Source organism: Rhipicephalus microplus, chromosome 7 (genome assembly GCF_043290135.1).
Source record: "Rhipicephalus microplus isolate Deutch F79 chromosome 7, USDA_Rmic, whole genome shotgun sequence".
In the NCBI taxonomy this organism is placed as follows: Eukaryota; Metazoa; Arthropoda; class Arachnida; order Ixodida; family Ixodidae; genus Rhipicephalus; species Rhipicephalus microplus.
The window spans coordinates 15,454,552-15,476,482 of NC_134706.1; the positions used below are offsets into that span (position 1 = coordinate 15,454,552).

At 47.4% G+C, this 21,931-nt stretch overlaps 1 protein-coding gene across 2 annotated transcripts in view; it reads left to right on the forward strand.

The window, feature by feature from the left end:
• The window catches only part of Myo10A (unconventional myosin 10A), a 180,265-nt gene that overhangs the window by 41,117 nt on the left and 117,217 nt on the right, over nt 1–21,931 (forward strand). For both annotated transcript variants that reach the window (XM_075868746.1, XM_075868747.1), the window contains exons 7-9: nt 10,879–11,143; nt 14,715–14,828; nt 21,529–21,690. In XM_075868746.1, coding sequence (XP_075724861.1) covers nt 10,879–11,143; nt 14,715–14,828; nt 21,529–21,690 — 541 coding nt within the window. The remainder of the gene's footprint in view (nt 1–10,878; nt 11,144–14,714; nt 14,829–21,528; nt 21,691–21,931) is intronic.

Here is a 21,931-nt window from a genome sequence, read left to right on the forward strand (position 1 = left end):
ACATTAAACTCGTTGGGCGTGCGAGGGTAACGCCCCGTTTTTAATCGCTGAACGGTGATGCTTTATCATGCCCATAGTAAGATGGCCGCCACAGCCGCCATCTTGCCAGAGGAACGGCTTCACTTCTACGCAACCATTTCCACTCCAGCAATTTTTTTTTAATCCTCCTTGCACTAGGAACAGCACGCCATGGCGCTGCAACTTACCCCCATCGCTGCAGCCGTCGAACTGCTTTTCTGCACGAGCGTGCGCGCCTTCGCTCGTTTTTTTTTTTTTTTTCTGAGGCGCTCGCACAGAGATTGAGATCCAATAGTGGAGACTTCGGAGCCAGCCACCGTGGTGCTTCTGACAGCTATAGAATGTTGCTTCGAGACGCTTAATATGTGAATTGCTCGATAACTGCTCACTCGCTCACATGTTCTGGAAGTGACCGGCGTTATACGGCGCAAAGTTCAGCACAGAAGAAGACTGGGAGAGGGCTCTTAAAAGCCGCCGAACTCTCAGTCCAATACTCGGCCGTCCAGGAGGCCTGCGAACGGGCGGAGGGCCACGGTCTTCCATTGATTGATTGATTGATATGTGGGGTTTAACGTCCCAAAACCACGATATGATTATGAGAGACGCCGTAGTGGAGGGCTCCGAAAATTTCGACCACCTGGGGTTCTTTAACGTGCACCCAAATCTGAGCACACGGGCCTGCAACATTTCCGCATCCATCGGAAATGCAGCCGCCGCAGCCGCGATACGAACCCGCGACCTGCGGCTACGGTCTTCCAGTCTCGGCGTGAATGCGGCCAGCAACTGCGGTGGACTACTCTTAAGGGGGTGTCTGACCAGTTCTCCGGGACCAAATAAAGTTCATTTCACTTCGCTTCATCGACGCGTTAGAAACTAGAAAAACAATTGAAAGAACGCGCACGCACTAGTGCACCACGACGTTCTTGCGTCGTCTGCTACGGGGGGTAAGTCGTGGCGGCACCTGGCGGCATCCCTGGTCTCTACGCGCCAATTTTTTTAGACCCAAACGCCTCCAGAGGGGTTGCGCCAATGAGCAGGTCTATAGGTTTATAGGGGAGGTCGTGGTTTGGGTAACATGGCAGGCGCTAAACGCAGCATCTCGTGGCGGCTGCCGCCGTGGAATGGCGCGTCGGACGTGTTCTGTGTTGCATATCAAGAAAACGGACGGGCCATTAAGTTTTCCTCGTTCCCTCCGGAATGTTCTGCCACGATCCGCATGAAGGCATGCTGTGTTCGGAAAACACTGTTAATGGTTTGCCCACGTATTCAGAAACGCTCGTTGACTTGCAGGTGATTGGCCACCGCCTTCAACAGAGTACAAATGCGTTTCAAACGCGTTGCAATAAGCGCGTTGGCAAGTCGAATTCAAGTCAAGGAGAGTTTCTGAATTAGGGGGTCAGAGTACTGTACGTATTTAGTCTTCGATGGGAGGGTTGGCGTTCCTTCCTGAATAGAGGGATGAATGTGCGGTTACAAAGCCATAACGTAAGTCACGAGTAAGATCTCAGTTTCCTTGTTTAAAAAAACTATTTTCACTACCTACAAAGCCTAAGTTATGCGTGGCAAATCAGTGCTCAAGAGTACATTCACATTTTCACAATTGTACATAGCGAAAACTAACATTTCCGCGTAGAACGATCAGCAGAATTCTGATCAACGGAACAACAAATGCACATAACTCACAATCGACACAATAGGAAACAGGGCAAATGGGTAGGTGCACACAGTCTTCTGTCGTGTACACCAGGACTCACCAGGACATGAGATACCGAAGTGGCGAACACAGATCAGAAAGGCAACGAGACAAGCTCATCAACTTCTGACCTGACGGTGCTGTTCAGCACCATGTCAGACGAAAAATAAGTTCGGCCCATTCATGCTCAACGTTGACAAAAGAGCACGGCCAATGGGACAGATGTGTGTTCAGAAAAAGTATTTAACGATTTGGAGCACTTGGTGCTATGCAGCGTCTGTTTAGAAAAAAAAAAGTGGCTAACGATTTAGAGTTTTTGGCACTCTACCATGCGAGAGCAGAAAGCCGTCCGGCGGGATCTCACACTTGATGATGACACATCGACGAAAATTGTGAATACGCCCCCTGCTTACGGCGGACTAGAATATCGTCTCCACGACGGTTGTATGTCTGTTTAGAAGAAAAAAATTATTCACAGACATTGGACATCAACGCCTTTTGTACAGTATGTTGCAACAGAATAGAACACGTGTGTTTAGATAAAGTGTTTGACGATTTAGAGTAATTGATACTCTACTATACGGTGGAGCAGAAGCCGTCCCCGTCAGACGACCATTTAGTCTAGAAGCAAAGAAGCTTACACGTTTTATAAGTGCACACACGTTTATAAGACCACTTTATAAGCTCACGCGTTTTATAAGAAGACACACCTGTGTTTAGAGAAATTTATGCTCCCCAACAGTGAACATCAATTACAATCCAACAGAACATCACGACAGAACACAATATCCACAGACACACTGAACGTTGTTACAAAAAGATATGTTTGCATATGTACACGGAACACAACATACGCAGATACACAAGAACTGTTACAAAAACGATATGTTTACATATGCACAATACATGGTAAATGAAAAACACACAGATGAAATTTAAAGATCTATGTGTCAAGTAGTTACAAGGTGTTTGTGCGAGTACTTTGTTTACAAAGATTAACCTACCCAAACCAGGCAAGCCATCTGTGTTTAGAAAACATTTATTGTCACAAACGTCAAAAACACTCAACAGAACATTTGCTTCTTAGACATACTGTGTGTTTGGAAAAAAGTGCATGGTCAACGATTTAGAGTACTAGGTACTCTACTATTGAGGCCGTCGCATCAACAGCGGTCTCGTACGTCAACGAACGTGTAAGAACTACCAAGCAACTGATTTGGCTGCTCTGTTTAGAGAAATTTATTCTCACAGACAGTGAACATCAATTACAATCCAACAGAACATTGCGACAGAACACAACTTCCACAGACACACCAAAAGTTGTTACAAAAAGATATGTGTACATATGTAAACGGAACAGAACATACAGAACTTACCCAACTACACAGAAATTGTTACAAAAGCAATGTCTACATATGCACAACACATGGTAAACGAAGTCAATATGTCGGATATTTACATAGTATTTACAAGGTATTTGTATGAGTACTAAACAAAGATTAACTAACCTACCAATACCAGGCAGGCCTGAAAACAAGCTTTACACGTCTCTCAGAGATGAACACAAAACGGCAGGACCAGTGTCGAAGGAATTCCTCCTCACCCAGAAAGAAGAGTTCCTCCGACAACACAGATAGTATTTCTTTGTTCTTGTCGCTTAAGTCTGCTTCTTTGCCTGTATTTGTCCCTTGTTTTTCACGAATTTTTAATGTACATGAATTTTGTTCTGCAGTGAATGTATACTGCAGCGGAAGTGTATGTATGTAGAAGAATTTTGAACTGTATTGCCCTCTCCTGGATGGACCATACTTGGTTCGCAGTATGTGATAAATAAAATAAATAAATAAAACACACAAAGGAAATGTAGAGATCAATATGTCAGATATTTACATAGTATTTACAAGGTATTTGTATGAGTACTAAACAAAGATTAACTAACCTACCAATACCACGCAGGCCTGAAAACAAGCCTTACACGTCTCTCAGAGATGAACACAAAACGGCAAGACCAGTGTCGAAGGAATTCCTCCTCACCCAGAAAGAAGAGTTCCTCCGACAACACAGATAGTATTTCTTTGTACAGTCGCTCCAAAATCGGGATAAGGGCACGGCGGCGACGACCTGCTGCAACAGCTTCACAACGGTTACGCCAAAGACAGTAGGCACCAGCAACAATAAGAAGGCAGGCAAAGCGGCCTCGAGAACAACGTCCAGAAGAAACAAAGCGGTTTACTCCGAGGCCACGAAATCCTGCATGCACAGTCCTCCAGAAAACACGAGCAACGACACATTGCCTTAACACATGCTGATTTGTTTCCCGTAGGGAGCAGTTTGGACATGTTGATGACTGGACCATTCTCCACCTTTCTAGGTGGTCAAGGGTAGGAAGAACGCCCCACCCAAGCCGCCTCATGAAGTCCCGGAGGTGGCCAGGTAGAAATGATGCCGCCAGCGTGCTCCAAGACACACGACTAGAGCGGGTGCGGCGTGCTGGAGGAACTAACGAGAGCAACAACGCGGCTGTTGTGTCAACGATAGAATTGTCTAACACATCTGAATCAGGGCAAGTCGACTGGATATGACGAAAAAACGCGACAGCTGTTGCATAAAACGAAGGAAGTGCTAATGATTGTGGGCCCTGATTAAGGCGCACATTAGGCAATAAATACCGAAGGTGAGTGCCTAGAAAATAATATGCCAGAGTTCGCGCGGGAGATTCCTCTCCTTGTACGAGGCGCAACAGGAAGCGCAGGGCCAATAGCCGGCAGCGTATTGATACCGAAGGGAAAGCAAAACCTCCCTGGGAACGCTGCTGTCCTAACGCCGCACGAGAAACCAACTCAGTGCCACCAGACCAAAAGAAGGAACACAAGGCCGACTGCAATGACCTCACGATGCGTAAATGCGGCTGTTCCACGTGAGAAAGGTACCAAATGTGACCGCGGAACACAGTCTGCGCAAGGTACCTCCGCTCAAAAAGCGGGAAGTCGAATTCCCGGGCATTCTCAATTTTTTGTTTTACTTCATCGAAGGCATTGACCAAACGGAGTTACAAACGCCGTAGTGGTTGTATAGAATTCCTAAAATGCGAAGAGACGCAGCCGGCTGAAGAAGAGATGTGGAGCTAAGTGTGGAGTTGGGATAGCCGATGAACGAATACCGGGATTTAGAGACGTTTAGCGAGGCACCTGAAATGTCCCCATGCTGGAAGAATGAACGCAGGCTATGAGAAAGACTATCTTCATCTGAAAAGTACAGGGTTATGTCGTCAGCAAAAGCTGCGACTTTTACGGTACTGCTGCCGGGAAGCGTTAGACCCCGGACATGCGAATCTGCTTCTAGAGCACACAAAAAAGGCTCAAGGCTGAGGACAAATAGAACAGGAGACAAGGGGCATCCTTGACGGACCCCACGTGTTATATAAAAGGCAGCACTCTCCCAACCATCTAGAACTAGTGTGCTTTTTATACCAGAGTAGGTGTGTCTAATTAATTCAACAAAATTACCAGGAAAACCAAGGGCTGTGAGCACTTTAAAGATATACGTGTGCTCTAGTCGGTCAAATGCTTTCTCTTGGTCTAAAGACACAAGGAGACCACGCGCAGATCGCGACAGTGTATAGGCTATGATATCCCGGGTGGTAAAGGACAAACTGTATATTTCCCGTCCAGGCATAGATGAAGCCTGGTGATGACCCACCAGGGTGTTCAACAGAGCCTTCAAACGTTGAACGATCACCGTCGCGAATATCTTATAGTCAACGTTAAGAAGAATGATAGGTCTCCAATCTTCAGGATTAACAGAAGAAGCATCACTTTTTGGAATAAGCACAATGCGTCCATCTCGAAAACTTGATGGAAAGACACCATCTTCGAAACATCGCCGGATAACCGCGGTTATTGCAGTACCAAGCTCATTCCAAAATGACGAGTAAAATTCAACTGAAAAACCGTCTGGCCCAGGGGCTGTCCCCCGTTTCATAGATTGTAGTGCTGCCTTTACCTCTTCAACTGATGGAGGGATGTGCAGAGAATCAGCAGCTTGTCGAGGAACGCGAGGCAAACCTCTAAGCATAGGCGGTATTATATCACAGTTTGTCCGCGTGGCCGAACATGACATCTCTTCAAAATGCGCCAGAAAGAGAGATCGATCACGCTTAGGAAGCGGCTGTGTAGGTGGTGTCTGCATGGTCGTAAAAACAGGTGATTGTGACTGCCCAAAACACGATTGCCTCGCATAGCGCAGCACCTCGGGGTGGGCACAAGGGTTGTGCCTACAACGCCATGCAGCCGCCGCCAGAGACGAGGCGGCAATCAAACGCTGGAAGCGTTCACGTAATTCACGTTGCCAAGCTCGCATCAAGGGAGACGGCGTTTCAGCGCGCAATGCGATGCGTAACTTCGCTGCAGTATCGGCCAGCTCCTCAGAAACGCGACGACGAAGGGAACGCCCTTCAACTGAGCAGTGCAGGCGCCACTTCGTTTTAAGCGCATCCCAATCAGATAAATCAGACGCAGCGAGTGACACGCGTATTGCACGGGACAAATTTGAGCGAGAGCACGCGTCCTGGAGGACGCGAACATCAAGGCGCCATGGTTTCTCCGAAAAAGAAAATGGAATTTTAGGGACGAAGCTCCTTAAGGCGTGGGCTGTGCGTCCCCTGTATGTAGCCACCTCTCGTTTAGTTCTTGCTGTGTCCACTAGATGGCGGTACCGTCTCCTGTATGTCGCCTCCTCTCGTTTAGTTCTTGCAGTGTTCACTAGATGGCGGCACCGTCTCCTGCATGTAGCCACCTCTCGTTTTTTAGTTCTAATAGAATCGGACGATGGTCAGAGATGTACACAGGCAAAGGTGGGATGGGCGGAACTCGTAAGTCGGCGACAAACGTCTCTAAAGCATGTGGAATATAAGCCCGGTCGAGTCTGCCGGAGGAGTGTCCGCGGCGCCATGTCCAAACAGAAGCATTCCCGTGTATGACATTATGCGCATCCAGCAATGAAAAATGCTGGACAAGGCGTCGCAGCTCACGTGAATTCCAAGCAGACCGACCCCGGCCAGGACCTTGTACGTCGCATCGCGTATTTAGCACACAGTTAAAGTCTCCAATTAGAATTACATGACGACCGTCTAGGAAAAAAAACATCCAAATTTCGAAAAAAAAAATCATTAGACTGTCCGGTTTGTGCAGGCGCATACACACATAGTATCCTCATTCGAAAAGAAAAGTAGGTACAACCTAGAGCAATAATTCGACCGACGCCGTCAAAAACAACGTGGTGAGCTCTCAATAAAGCCCGATTAAATATAATGATGCCTACTCCCGTAAAACGAGTTGTAGCGAAAGAAAAATAGCAATCAAAGTTAAACTTTTGTTTAAAAGCCCTAACGTCGGATAGTGAACAGAAATTAGTTTCCTGCAGGCATAAAACATCACAATTTGCAGCACGGGCTACACTAATCACCTCGGCCTGTTTTACCGGACGGCGAAAACCTTTTACGTTGAAGGAAATAATATTCAATGCGGTAGCCATCGTGAACAATAAAGACAAATTTGGATACTAGACTCACAGTTTTGACAGACGCGGGGGCGGGTGCCCCGCAAGCAGCTCAATCACTTCTTACGGCCAGGCGACCCACCGGAAGCGCGGGGCTTCCGGGGCCACATCGAAGTCCGCAGGGGACTTCTGTCTCTGCTGGGGGCCTCCGAGTCGCTGCTGGATATTCGGTGGCGCTTGGTGCCGAGGCTCTTGAGTGAAGACGGCACAAATTCGTCAAAACTGCCCCGACTGATCTCGCTTGGAGTGCTGTCGGTGTCTATCTGCAGGGCCGTGTCGCTCCTAGTACTGCTCGTGTCCTGGTTGATGGAAACCTCGTCACCTTGGGACAAAGTCTCTTCAATGACAGGAGGACTAACAGACGACTGGGCAGCCATGGGGTGAGCAACAGATATCACGTCAGCATCTGCGACGCGTTCGCCGAGTGGCGCCTCCTCTGGTGAGGGCTCGACCTGTGGTTCTGTGGGAACCACCACTGGTCGTGGGCCGCTAGATGGATCATCCGCACCTTGAGGGGCTGTCTGGTCGGGGCTGGCTGGAGACGCTGTGGGGGTTTGGTGTGGCCTCTGGTGTGGCATTGTGACGCACCCAACTTCGTCCTGGCAAATATCCGAGCCCGGCGTCAACGATACGACGTCCTTATTCTTGCCTGATTCAAGTGGCGGGTAATTCTTGGAGGCCGCCTCGGAATACGACGGCCTGATGGTGCAGGCGACGGTGGCATGCGGATCACCACAACGGCGACACGGCAGCGAGCAGCCCTTCCCGTCGTGGCCGTAAACGCCGCACCTTCCACAAAACGGAGCTGTGCAATTCATGCGGAAGTGCCTGCTGTCTCCACATCGACGGCACACTCGCTGGATCCCTTTATAGTCACAGGTCACTCGATGGCCAGCGACCTTGAGGTAGTTGGGCACCGGCGACAATGTCTTCACTTCCATCCGGACGAATCGCGTCCCAGTGGTCACGGTTGGGCGCGATCCCATGAGTCCACTGCTGGTGTGCAGCACCTTCCCATAGGGAGACAATGCCTCCGCGAGGACCTCGCTGGGGACGCGGCACGGCAGGAACATAACGGTGACTTGGGGTCCCAAGGGTACGACAGCAACGCGCTCTCCTCTGATGAGAAAAAAAAACCAGCTGAAAAAAAAAACCGTCCAATGAATAGTTGAGCTCAGTAGAAATAATGGTATAATTCCTTTTTTTTATATGCAGACTCATATTTGTATCACTGGTTGTGAATCGAAAACTTGAACGTCCTCACAAATTTTATCTCATATGTTCAGTTCAATGCTTTGTCAAACGTCATAGTTTAGGCAGCGACGGCGAATCTTTATTTTTTTTATAAACGTGACACTTAATTAGTTCGGAACCTTTCCTCTGAATGCTTCGCATAACGTCGACTCCCAACGAACGTGGCGTGGAATTTGCCGAATTTTTTTTTTCTTTCAGCTTGCTCAGGGAAACGCTTGCGTTTGCTAGTCAAGGCTCCAGAGCAGCAGGTGGCCTAGGATTTACGATTATTAAAGTTCACAAGGTCAGCTAGAAATCGTTCTTTTATTTTTCTCTCGACAAATGATGCCGTGAACTCTCAAAACCTCAACGAGAAGGCCCGCCGAACCGTGCGAGATCTAACCCACCACGGCTCGGACAACTACGCCCCCCCCCCCCCCCCCCGCACCGACTACTGCGGTGGAGGCGATGGGGACGATGGAGACGATGACAATAATCAATATGCGATACAATACGACAGAGACAGACTGGTCACGAATAATGAATATGCGATACAAGACGACAGAGACAGACTGGTCACGTATCATGACATATTGGCACACTATAAGCGACAACGAGAAGAATATCCGCGCCCGCACAAACAGCTAGACAGATCTCAAGAAACAGATTGGCGAAGATTGCAAACCAGAACCTTTTCAAATCCAGTACACTTGAACCGAGTAAGTTCCAGACAATACCCACAAACTAGCTGTACCGTCTGTATGCACGAACACGTACATATGGCACATATTCTATGGCAATGCACACTGGTCACAGCAATATACCGAGGGGACCATATAAAACCGGACCTACTCGAGGAGCGTTGGCTGGGTGCGCTTACTAGCTCAGATCGGCACGACAAACTGTGGGCAATCCAGCGGGCCCGGACAGCGGCGGAAAGCTAACGCCTCACCGCACAAAACGTCGGGGTGGCCAGAGCCCGGGCCGGTAACCCTGCAGGGTTTCTTTTTTTTTAACTTTTTAATAAAGTTTTTTCTGTCTGTCCGTCCGTGCTATAACCGCGCTATAACCTGTCTATGGCCATCGGCGGATTTGAGCGTCGTGAGCAGCGTAGTAACAGCGGCAGACCCAAGATGCCGCCACGCGCTTAGGCGCGCGCTCGCGATCACACAGTCAGCCGCTCACTCAAAAGAAACAGAAAAAAAATAAACGAAAGTGCTCGTGGCCATGACGCGCGCTTGGCGTAACCTCCTTCCCTTGTGTCATTCGTACTTACCTTCGAGCGCGCTCGTTCAGGCGTGAGAAAAAAAAAAGAAAACGCACGGAGTGCACTACAAATTCTTGTAACTCAACTCGTATGCGGTGGATTCTAAAAATTTTTTTGCGGCAGTTGATCGGTGAGGAAATGAGCTCAGTATTGAATCCATTGGGCCGATACATGGAAAAGCGTTTTAGGGCCTCTGTAAGGGGAGTGATTAGAGTCTAGCACATTCCGTAAAATGCCGAACAAGTGCACCTATACGGTGATGGATACGGGAGGGGGGGGGCGCTTGCTCGATTTTGGACTGAAATCAAGACGGTGGCGAGAGAGCCGCTAAAAAATTAAAAAAAAAGCCAGTCTACCATGTTTCTAATCTAACGGCTTATTTTTAAATAATTTCATAGACATCATTAGATACGCAGATACGCATTCATTTTAATAGTTCTTCAGGTTTTTTTTTTTACACAAGTGATATTCATCTTGAAAAAAAAGTGGTTTTTTTGAGTATGGGGGGACCACCTAATGAAAACGTGCGAGGCCAAGGCCGTCCTCGAGCACCTGGAAGACCAGCAAGAACTCGTCGCCAGGGCCAAGAGGGCAGTCGAAGCCAGAGGGTTCCCTGACTAGGGAACCCTCCTACCTTAGGGTAACACCGGGCCTCGCTAAGAACACTGTTGTCTAAATTGATTGATATGTGGGGTTTAACGTCCCAAAACCACTATATGGTTATGAGAGACGCCGTAGTGGAAGGCTCCGGAAATTTAGACCACCTGGGGTTCTTTAACGTGCACCCAAATCTGAGCACATGGGCCTACAACATTTCCGCCTCCATTGGAAGTGCAGCCGCCGCAGCCGGGATTTGAACCCGCGCCCTGCGGGTCAGCAGCCGAGTACCTTAGCCACTAGACCACCGCGGCGGGGCACTGTTGTCTAAATAAACGTTTATTTCTCTATCTCTCTCTTCTGGGGGGGGGGGAGTGTTTCTATAAGTCATTGGCGCCTACTTCAGATCTCCTCCCAGATAAGAGAAGGGGACTCCGCATTTCACGGTAGCCTTTACAGTGTAGTACCATGTCGGGGGCGCACACACTGACCTATACGCACCATGTCGTCGCAGCGGCGAGAGTGGAGCGGGAAAGACGGAGAGCACCAAGCTGGCGCTGCAGTACCTGGCCGCGGTCAACCGCAGCCCGAGCAACCTGGTCACCGAGCAGATCCTGGAGGCCTCTCCCCTCCTGGAGGCGTTCGGCAACGCCAAGACGGTGCGCAACGACAACTCGTCGCGGTTCGGCAAGTACCTGCGCCTCTTCTTCCGAGACGGCGTCATCACGGGCGCCAACACGACCGACTACCTGCTCGAGAAGTCGCGCATCGTCACGCAGGTGAGCACGAGGCGACGTCCGCACTCTTTTTCAGCGGAATGCGCCGTATATAGGCTATTTTACGGACGAGTTTGAGCGCTGCCGTATTCGGCTGTTAACCTTTGCGTTTAGTAACGTTAACAGCTAAACTAACAGCGTTCGGTAGACGTATACGCATGGAAATAGAGAGAGAGAGAGAGAGAGAGAGAGAGAGAGAGAGAGAGGAAAGGCAGGGAGATTAACCAAGCTTGGCTCGATTGGCTACCCTACACTTGGGGTGAGGGAAAGGGAAAATAATAGAACGGAAAGAGATAGAAAAGAAGAGGAGTAAGAAAGAGAAGCATGAATAGTCAGCTCGAGACTACACAGCACGGTCTCGCACAGTTCTTTCACAAGCGGTCGTGAAGTCTTGTGGTCCTTGAAAAGTACAAGAGGGCTTTCGCGGTTTTGCGCGTATGGGAAGACGTCGGCCAAGGTCCCAAAAAATGGTTCGCTTGGAAATGGTTGGCTTTGTGCTTACGATGTTTGGTGGCCTTAATAATTAATGTCGCGCTGTAACAAAACGAAGAAAACATTGGCTTTATAGCCACGATGGCGGCTCCCACATGACTTACGGAAAATAGACCGTACACTAGCGTGAATCATGACCCCCCCCCCCCCCCCATACACCCTGTGTTCAGATAGACTAGGAGAGGCAGCCCTTGCGAGTGTCTGCTCTTGAGATTGAACTTTCAATCGTCATACTTAATTTGTTTGAGAGTTATAAGCCAAATCCGTCGATTTTCAGACCATCTCAAGGTTATGGTGTTTCTATGTTTCTGAGACACTCTTTGTTACGAGGCCAATAGCTGAAATGCTCAGGAAGTTTGAAAATAATTTGTAATAAGCAAAAATGTGCAATACCTAAAGCCAACGGAGCGCCCTGTCTGTGTATGACGCACTATTTGGTAGAGCCGGAGGCCGTATGCTGGTTCCGCCGGCGCAGAGCGTGAAAACTGTGAAAGCCAGTCCAGCGAAGCACGGGCCAAACACCACGGAGAAAGGAAGAAAGCATTCCCGTGCTATACCGTGCCAAACACCGCCGCTGTCGCCTTGTGGAAAGCACAAAAAACGCTGCAGCGGCCAAAGTAGTGATGCCATCGGCTGCGTCACTTTCGTTGACATGCCATACATGACGTCACACAGACAGTGTTGCCAATAATTCTGGCAAGAGGGGTGAGCTTTTCGAGGCAATATTTGAAATTCATTTGCAAACGATCAGTGCATCACTGAAACCTGTGATTTCGCATAAAGGACTAAAATGTGCAAAGGAACATACCCGGCGAATTTCATTGAGATTGATTGACCTGGAAAAATCGCTGGAGTTGGCCTTTAAGTATTTAGCGCACCTTCCGTAACTCTGAACTCTGCACGGAACTCTTCGAAGAGTACACACGAAATGCAAAAGTAAAATGTTTGTTTTTTTGTTTTGAAAAAGACTAAGGAGCACAACATTTCTGACATTCTATCAATTGAGTGCCGTACATGTTTATTATTCCGGGCTTTGCGATGCAAATTAAAATAATTCCGAACGATTGAACCTCATTTATGTCAATGATTACATATAGGTGGAAGCCATTGACAATGAAGTATACGTTCGATTGCTTGATTATGATAATGCTAAAATGGCGTGCCTTGTTATTCGTTTCAGAGATCGATATTTATTATCATGTTATTAAAAATGAAACCTATGTTTATAAATATAAATGGTCGCCTTGGCAAGTTGTGTCCAGAGTGTACCAGAAATGGTTCTAGTACACTCTAGTGGTGTAGTCTATTGTGGTTTTCCTGAATTTAAACTGCACATAGCTTGGCCATTCAAAACTCAACCAACAATTACCCACTTCTAACTCTGCGAACAATTCCTTACTCAAAAGAAACTACCTTCATCATAAACGGCTTTTACCTTCAGTTAAAACGATTGCCACCGTCACGTTCCAGACCTATTCAAAAGCCGTGGGCGGCTAATCTATATAAAAGGAGTTTCCCTCGCTGAACTAAAACTCCATTTGGCTAATTGGGGTTAGCGTGACGGTGATTATGTGAGTCATACGTATGAACACCTCGTAACTCCACGATATTGCCTGGTAGGAATTTACGTTTTCGAAAGAAAACAACCTCTCAGTAATGGGTCAAGCGGGACTGATAGTTGGGCCAGTTGGTGATGCATTATGGGCAGTACCAGCGCACCAACTCACGGGCCGAAGAGAAAAGACACAAACAAGGGCTTCTTTTCCTCGTCCTAACGTATTTTTTCAAGACCCAGCCTTCTTGGCGGCAAGAATAGCCTCGTGCGAACAGCGCTTGTTTGTGTCTTTTCTCTTCGTCCCGTGAGTTTTTGCGCTGGTACTGCCCATAAAGTAATTGGTCACCAAAATTAGGCCAACTCTATTATTCGCCACTTGTCTACTAAAAATAAACAGGAAAATTAAGTGAATATTAAAATAATTGAATGAACGAATGAATGAATGAATGAATAAATGAATGAATGAATGAATGAATGAATGAATGAATGAATGAATGAATGGACTGTGTGCAGCACTTGGGACACATGCAGATTGAGAGTTGGAGCACATACTGAGTTCGGAAACGATAGGTGAATGTCTAGATAAACAAATAAGCGGCCTGCTCATTGGCTGGCTCAGTGACGTTACCTAATGTTTCGGCTACGCAGTGCGTTCAGCGAACGCTATATTTAAAATATGAGTTGCGGCGCTAACTAATTACTAAAGTTACGATTTCGACTGTCATGCTCCCCAACCCGTTTCCCCAGTTTAGGACAGAATGTCGTTTTATGCTGAAATATAGTTATAATCCTTGCTGCATTTTTATTTTCTCATATTTTTCCCCCTCGAAGTACACAAGTATGTTAATCTCCGATATTCGCGAGGACTCTTCGACCTGACTTGCACTACGAGTTGGTCCTTCGCCAGGGCTATTCGCTTCGCCTTTGTCGTTCCGTTTCTTGCACCAGGACACAGTCGAAACGTCCCCGTTACAGTAGAGTTTCCCTAAAATGAACCATAGAGGGAACTCTGGCGCTGCGATCGTTCAGCCGCCTTGGAAATGATCGGTAGTGCGCGGATTTGCCAAGTCATCGTGCTTGCGGGCTTCGACCGCAGTTGTGATTACATTTATTGCTGTGTCGTGGTTTCGTTTCGAATAAATGAACGGACAGTTGTGAAATTCGTGTGCCGATTTCAGTTGGTTAGCCCATAAAGTGGTCAAGGTTGTGAAGCGTAACTTTAAAGCTTTGGGAAACATCGTCTTGTGGCAATGCGGATTGAGGCCACACGGAGCCGAGAAAACGAAGATTAGACGAATTTGTGTACTACCGATCCTTCTTATGCTGGCTGAAGCGTCGTGCGTTGTAGCTCCCATAGACGCTATAGCGCAAGAGTGTCATCTATAGTGTATTTATAGGAAACTCGATAGTCTTTCCGGATGCAGTGCCTATTGTGTAATCGACTCTCGGAAACGTTGAAATTTTCATGCCTTGCGTCGTCCGCACCCGCTTCCCACCCCCCACCCCCACCGCCTTCCGTATGAGCAGGCCACCGAGGAGCGCAACTACCACGTCTTCTACGAACTCCTGGCCGGCCTCTCGGACAAGGACAAGGACAAGTACGGTCTCCAGACGGCCGACAAGTACTTCTACCTCAACCAGGTGAGAAGGATTGTTGTTATTACTACTTCGGTAATGATTTTATTCTTTCATGTGTGTGTGTCAGAGAGAGAAACAACTTCAATTAAGTGGAAAACAAAAATTCACAGTGGAATGGCGGTCAGGGCGTGCCTGGCCGCCACCTCCTCAGCTCGCTGTGTGGCCCGCAGCTGTACTTTTAAGCTCGTATCGCCGATTACACTTTTGCAAGCCTCGGACGAGGGAGTGGCCAGGAGATCAGGCGGGGCTGGATCCTCGCTGCAGTCCCATAGTATACGAGGGAAGGAGGCGACGGAGTCGTACGTTGAGCAATGCGGACGGATTAGATCGGGGTAAATGTGTGCCTATACCCGCGGGCACGGGAAAGACTTCGTTTGGAGGAGGCGCCATGTGATTTCTTGTGGTTTGGTGAGTTTGGGATGCGGCGGTGGCTTTGTTCGACGCGCGAGGCGATAGTGCTGAGCGATTTTGTGATCGAATACGGGGGGGGGGGGGGGGGGGGGCTCTTCGGTGTTCTCTGGGTTCGTGGTGGGGCCCACCGCTCGCTCGGTTGACGAATTCTCGAGCTTGTCGGTGGGCGGCTTCGTTCTCCGGGTTTCCCGCGTGCGCCACGACCCAGAGATAGAGATATAGGAGGCGGATACTTGTCTTCGAGGTTGGCGAGGGACTGTAGAAGCCGTAAGGTGTACCGGGAGCAACGGTACCACGAGCGAAATCGGAGATAAGCCGTTTTCCAGTCGCTGAAGACCGTAGGTTCATGCGAAAACATTCGTATACAAATAAAAAAAGCAATATGGAGAAATAAGGGTCCTCAAAACTGCCATTGCACAATACCTGCCTGCTCTGTAAGGAAAAAGAAAAAGTCACTGTTATGGGACAAGAACGAAGCCAGGAATGCGACAGCATCACATCTGGCTGTTATAATACGAAGTAAGACTCGGAGATTCAGGAAACGTGCGAAATCCAGTGAACACGGTCGATTGTGCCAAATGGGAACTGAATTCACCGGCACGACAGGCCCAGCGAATTCCCGAGCAGTTTTGCACTTGATGCGAACAATTCGTCCTGTTGCTTCAGAGAGAAAGTGGAGCCAGAGAGAAACGTTTTGGAATGCGTTTTTCGTCCAACGTGTATAACTGGTCGCTAGGGTCTGGAATGCGATCGCGGTTAGAGGATTCCGGGAATGAGCGGCCCTCCCACTTGGGGCGACGCTGATCTTACGTGCTCGGGAACACTTTCCGGAAATAAAAGGTTTATTTATTTGATTCATAAATATCACTGTATTATTACTGAAGGTGCTCTCCGTTTAAACGCGCAGCACTACGACGTTTAAATGCACAGGTATACTCCATAAAGCAGACAGGAGGACGAGTGGTGGCATAGCTTGACTGGTATACGTTCCGTAATTCGCGCGCTTTCACTTTCTTCTTACCGTGTTTGAATGCCTTGCCTATGGCGCCACGCCGCGGTGGTCTAGTGGCTAAGGTACTCGGCTGCTGACCCGGATGTCGCGGGTTCGAATGCTGGCTGCGGCGGCTGCACTTCCGATGGAGGCGGAAATGTTGTAGGCCCGTGTGCTCAGATTTGGGTGCACGTTAAAGAGCCCCAGGTGGTCGAAATTTCCGGAGCCCTCCACTACGGCGTCTCTCATAATCATATGGTGGTTTTGGGACGCTAAATCCCACATATCAATCAATCAATCAATCAATCAATCAATTGCCTATGGCGTGTGTCAGTTTCATTGCAATGGCCGATCAAGGCACTGCGGTGTCATGCTGTACACGAGGCCGGTGGGATGAATTATTCTTTTTCGTGTGACGATGTGCAATTTCGATCTTAATTGGTTGATAAATAGGCATGAATTTTCATATTAAGTTATCGGTTTGTGTGTTTAGAAAAAGCGCTTTAACGATTACTGTGTGTTCTATGGTAGAGCTGAAAGCCGTCCCTTGGGCTTCACACCTCGCTGGGTGTAAAGAGAAAGTGGTTAACTATTTAGAGTACTCGGTACTCTGTACTATGGGAGAGCTGAGAGCCGTCCCTCGGGCCGCGCGAAAATTTGCTATGTACTTGGTACTCTGTGTTTAGGAAGAGTGGGTAACGATTTAGAGTACGAGGTACTCTACTAGTACTCAACACGTTTTGTGTGTTTAGAAAAAGTTTTTAACGATTTCGAGTACTTCGTACTCAATTATGAGAAACGTGCAGTTTTTGATGGCGGCGTCGTACGCCTGTGTGTTTAGGAAAAAGTTGTTAACGATTTAGAGTAATAGGTACTCTATTATGGGTACACTGGATCAGCACTTAGAATTATGCGCTCCGTGCTCCAAATTATTTCAGATTATTGACTTGATCATACATATGTACGCTTGTGTCCCTGGCTTCAGGTCGGAAACTTCAATGTCCTGGCGAAATTCACAAACGAGTCTGTACATCGATGCTCAACTAAACAAAATGTTTTATGTGTAAGCGAAGAACCTTTAGTTCTAATCGTGGCATCGGAGTGTCTATCCGAAGGTTGAAGATTTGGTCCTTGCTCAGAAGTGAAGGGCAACGTGTGTGTAGGTGTGACCTTGTCCGTTGCACGCTTATAAGCGGTCGCGTAGTCCGGTCGTCTTTAGAAAACTTAGCAATGCCCGCGTCGCTTTGCTGGCCTGCGACGCGTAGAGCCATGAACCAAGTATCTTCTCTTCGTAAAAAGGTCTACTGTAGTGTCTCTAACGTTTCGCGTAGCAAGTTGCGTTCGCTCGCAAAACGTTCACATGAATACAGTAGATGTTCTATTGTCTCGTCAGTGTCGCACCATTCACGTCGGGAGCTATCCGCCATTCCTATGCGAAAGGAGTACGCCTTTGTAAAAGCTACTCCTAACCACAGGCGGCACAGTAACTTTGCATCCTGGCGGGAGAGGTCCGATAGAACTTGAAGCTTTCTCGATGGGTCCAATTTGTGTAGGCGGTGGTTCCTGACACTGGGGTCACTCAGCCAAGTTTCCGACATGGTGTTAGCGAACGAGTGAAGGCCCCTTGCAGCGTCGGTTCTCGACAATGGAATTGGAGTTGTCTGGGCGTCCGCGTGGGCGGATCGGGCAGCATTATCAGCAAGGTCATTACCGACAATACCACAATGTCCCGGTAACCACTGGAACACCAAGTCATGTCCTTTCAATAAAACTTCGTGAATCACTTCTCTTATTTCATTCACTAGTTGTTGATGCTCCCTCTGTCGTAAAGCTGATTGCAAGCTCTGAAGGGATGCCTTGGAGCCGCAGAACACAGCCCATTTTTGAGGTCGGGCTTCCGCGATATAAAGTATAGCAGCACGTAAGGCGGCAAGCTCCGCTGCTGTGGATGTTGTCCTATGCGACAGTTTGAGCTTTATAGTGGCCTGGTACGCCGGGATGACAATAGCACCTGTGGAGCTGTCAGCCGAGACCGATCCATCAGTGTAAATATTTATTTATTTATTTGTTTGTTTGTTTATTTATTTATTGTACCCTCATGGCTTTACAGCTTTGCAGAGGGGAGCGGGCACTGACGAACAATGTTAAAGAAAAGAATACATAGACAAGACACTAGAACATTATTAAACACTGGAAAGCAACTATTATCAACCGCAACTATGTTATACAGCCAGTAGATTATACAAGAAAACTAACAACAAAATCAAACGTTTACATTTCCAACACCAAGTATGTTATCGAGCGATGTTTTAAAACTGCAAGGCGAGGTGATGGATGCAACTGATTTTGGGAGGTAGTTCCAATCCTTGCAAGTTTTAGGCAGGAATGAATGGGAATATGTTGATGTCTTGAAGCGAGGAACAGCAACTTTCTGCGCATGGTCAGTACGAGTTGAAATGTATGACGGTGGGGTTATTAAAAGTGAACGCAGAAGGGAGTTGTTGTAAATTTTGTGGAAGAGTACGAGACGGGATATCTTACGGCGTGTAGTGAGTAAAGGAATGTTAATAATTGATTTTATGTTAGTTACTCTAGCGGTACGGCGATAATCTGATAATATAAATCTAACAGCGCGATTCTGAATGCTCTCAAGTTCATTAACTATAGTGATATTACCAGGGTCCCATATCGATGGTGCGTATTCCAAATGCAGACGAACGTACGTAATGTAAAGAAGCTTTTTTAAATCAACAGGGGCCATGTAAAAGTTTCTTCGCATGAATCCTAGAACCCGGTTTGCCTTACATGTGACAGAGTTGATACGATGTTTCCAAGATAAGTTGTTAGTAATATGGACACCAAGGTATTTATAAGAGGGGACGGGATCGAGTACGGTGCTGTTAAGGAAATAATTTGGACATGCGGCAGTATTACGCGATATGCGCATAGACTTGCACTTCGAAACATTTAATTCCATTTGCCATAATTTACACCAGTTAAGCACGTTAGTCAATTCTGTTTGGAGGGTAGTGATGTCATTATTATTAGATATTTGGCGATAAATTACACAATCATCCGCGAATAGGCGCATTGTTGAAGAAATATTGTTAGGCAAGTCGTTAATGTAAATTAGGAACAGCAATGGCCCAAGGACAGACCCCTGTGGCACCCCGGAGCAAACTGGTGTAGTAGACGAGTCGAAATTATTAGCCGATACATATTGGGAGCGGTTAGTAAGAAAGCTACGGATCCAAGCGAGCACATATAAGTCAATGTTTAATAGGCTTAGTTTATGTAGTAGTAGGGAGTGTGTTACTTTATCAAAGGCTTTGCTGAAATCTAGAAAGACGCAGTCAGTTATTGTTCCAGAGTCAAGGGATATGTGTAAGTCATTAGTAAAAAGTAGAAGCTGTGTTTCACACGAATACTGTTTTCGGAAGCCATGCTGAGCGGGTGTAAAAAAATCATTGTCTTGAAGAAACTTGATAAGGTGAGAGTAAATGACATGTTCTAAAATTTTACATGGTACTGATGTGAGAGAGATGGGACGAAAGTTACCTGGACCGTGGGTTGTTCCGGACTTATGTAAAGGTACCACCCTATTAATTAACCAGTCGTTAGGAAGCACTGCCGTAAGAAGAGACTGTGTGAATACTCGTTCAAGGATTAGAGAAGAATACTCTGCCGTGTTTTTCAAGAATTTTGTGGTGATACCATCGCAGCCGCATGAAGATGAAATCTTTAGTTTATTGATGATGGACCGTATTCCTTCCGAGCTAATGACAATGATGTCCATTGAGGGAAAATTGAACGGCTTTGCAGGAAGTATGTCATTACTACTGGATGGTTCAGAGAAAGTTTCAGCAAAAGTACGGTTAAGTAAACATGCACACTGATGATCCGGAATTACATTACCTTGGGATATTAAAGACAGGTTGCTATGCTTGTTACCTCGTACAATGTTCCAAAATTGTTTGGGATTTTTTTGCAGCACTGATGGTAAGGTTCTGTTTAAATGTGGGTCATCTGGCCGTATTTTTCGTCGAGTAGCGACAATGTCACCTGTCGTAGGACCACTGTCTCTTACTATTCTCCTTTAATCCCCTCACCCCTTCCCCCAGTGCAGGGTAGCAAACCGGACGTGCGTCTGGTTGACCTCCCTGCCTTTCATTTCTTCCCTTCCTCCTCCTCCTCCTCCCTGGTCCTTGCTGGCGGCTATTTGTCATATTGTCAACTTTACATCTAAGAATAAGAATGGGGTGGAGCACATTCGGCAAGCACTCTCAGATCATGACTGGTAAATTGCCGCTATCCCTCAAGAGGAACGTATATAACTGCTGCATTTTGCCGATACTTGCCTAAAGAGCAGAAAGTTGGAGGCTTACAAAGAGGTTCAGCCTCGATTGAGGATGACGCAGCGAGCGATGGAAAGAAAAATGATAGGTGTAACCTTAAGAGACAAGAAGAGAGCAGAGTGCAAAGGAACAAACCGGGATTAAGGATATCACAGTTGAAATCAAGGAGAGGAAACGGACGTGGGCTGGTCATGTACCGCGTAGGCAGGATAACCGCTGGTCATTAAGGATAACTGACTGGATTCCCAGAGAAGGCAAGTGGGTCAGGGGGAGACAGAAAGTTAGGTGGGCTGGCGAGATTACGAAGCTTGCGGGTACAAAGTGGCATCAGCAAGCACAGGACCCAGTTGACCGGCGGAACATCGGAGAGGCCTTTGTCCTGCAGTGGACGTAGTCAGGCCGATGATGATGATGATGATGATGATGATGATGATGATGATGATGATGATGATGATGATGATGATGATGATGATGATGATGATTACGATGATGATATCCTTCGCGCTCATATCGTGAATGTCACAGATACAACCTCTATGCATTATGTTGCTCAATTGCCTGTTTGGTCTCATTAACGTTTCCTTAAAATCAACTTCAATGATCGTTTGCAAGTTCGCACCCACAACGAGGAGGAGGAGGAGGATTGAAAGAGGAAGGACAGGGAGGACCCACAACTCTTTCAGTAGAGTATAGTGGTATCCGGAACATAGTAAACGTGTATCTTTAAAATGAGGTGCGGCAAGTCAGAACTAACTAAAAACATTAACAGGTAATGTACAATCTTTTTTTTTCTATTGGTTTACTATGGCGCCGTTGCGGAGTTCGACGGTGTTCGGAATAACGTTCTATCTGAGCAACGGAATAGCTGTTCGAGTTGATGGTATACAGCAAGGGTGTGTGGCAAGCAGCAAGATTTTTACAGAGAATTTGTTTTGTTTTTTCGTAGGGTGGGGCCATCGAAATGGCGTGCAAAGACGACGCCGAGGACTTCCGGTCGCTGCTGTCGGCCATGCAGGTGCTCGGCATGAGTTCCGAGGAGCAGGACGCCATCTTCCGGATCCTGGCCGCGGTGCTGCACCTCGGAAACGTCTACTTCCACCGGAAACCCGTGAGACTCTTCCCTCACTTCCGTGGCTCGCGACGGAACGAGGATCTCTTCATCGTTATACTGGCTTTGTACTATCTGTTCGTAGTACAGAGGCAATGCACTATGAACAGTGGTCAAAGTGATCTACGCTTGACGGCGGTCAAAGTGAACTTGACCACCGTTAAGCGCAAAAGGTCTGGGACGAAAGAAAGAGAAGATGCACGCGAAAGAGGCGCGAAAGGTTTCTCTTTTCGTCTAAACC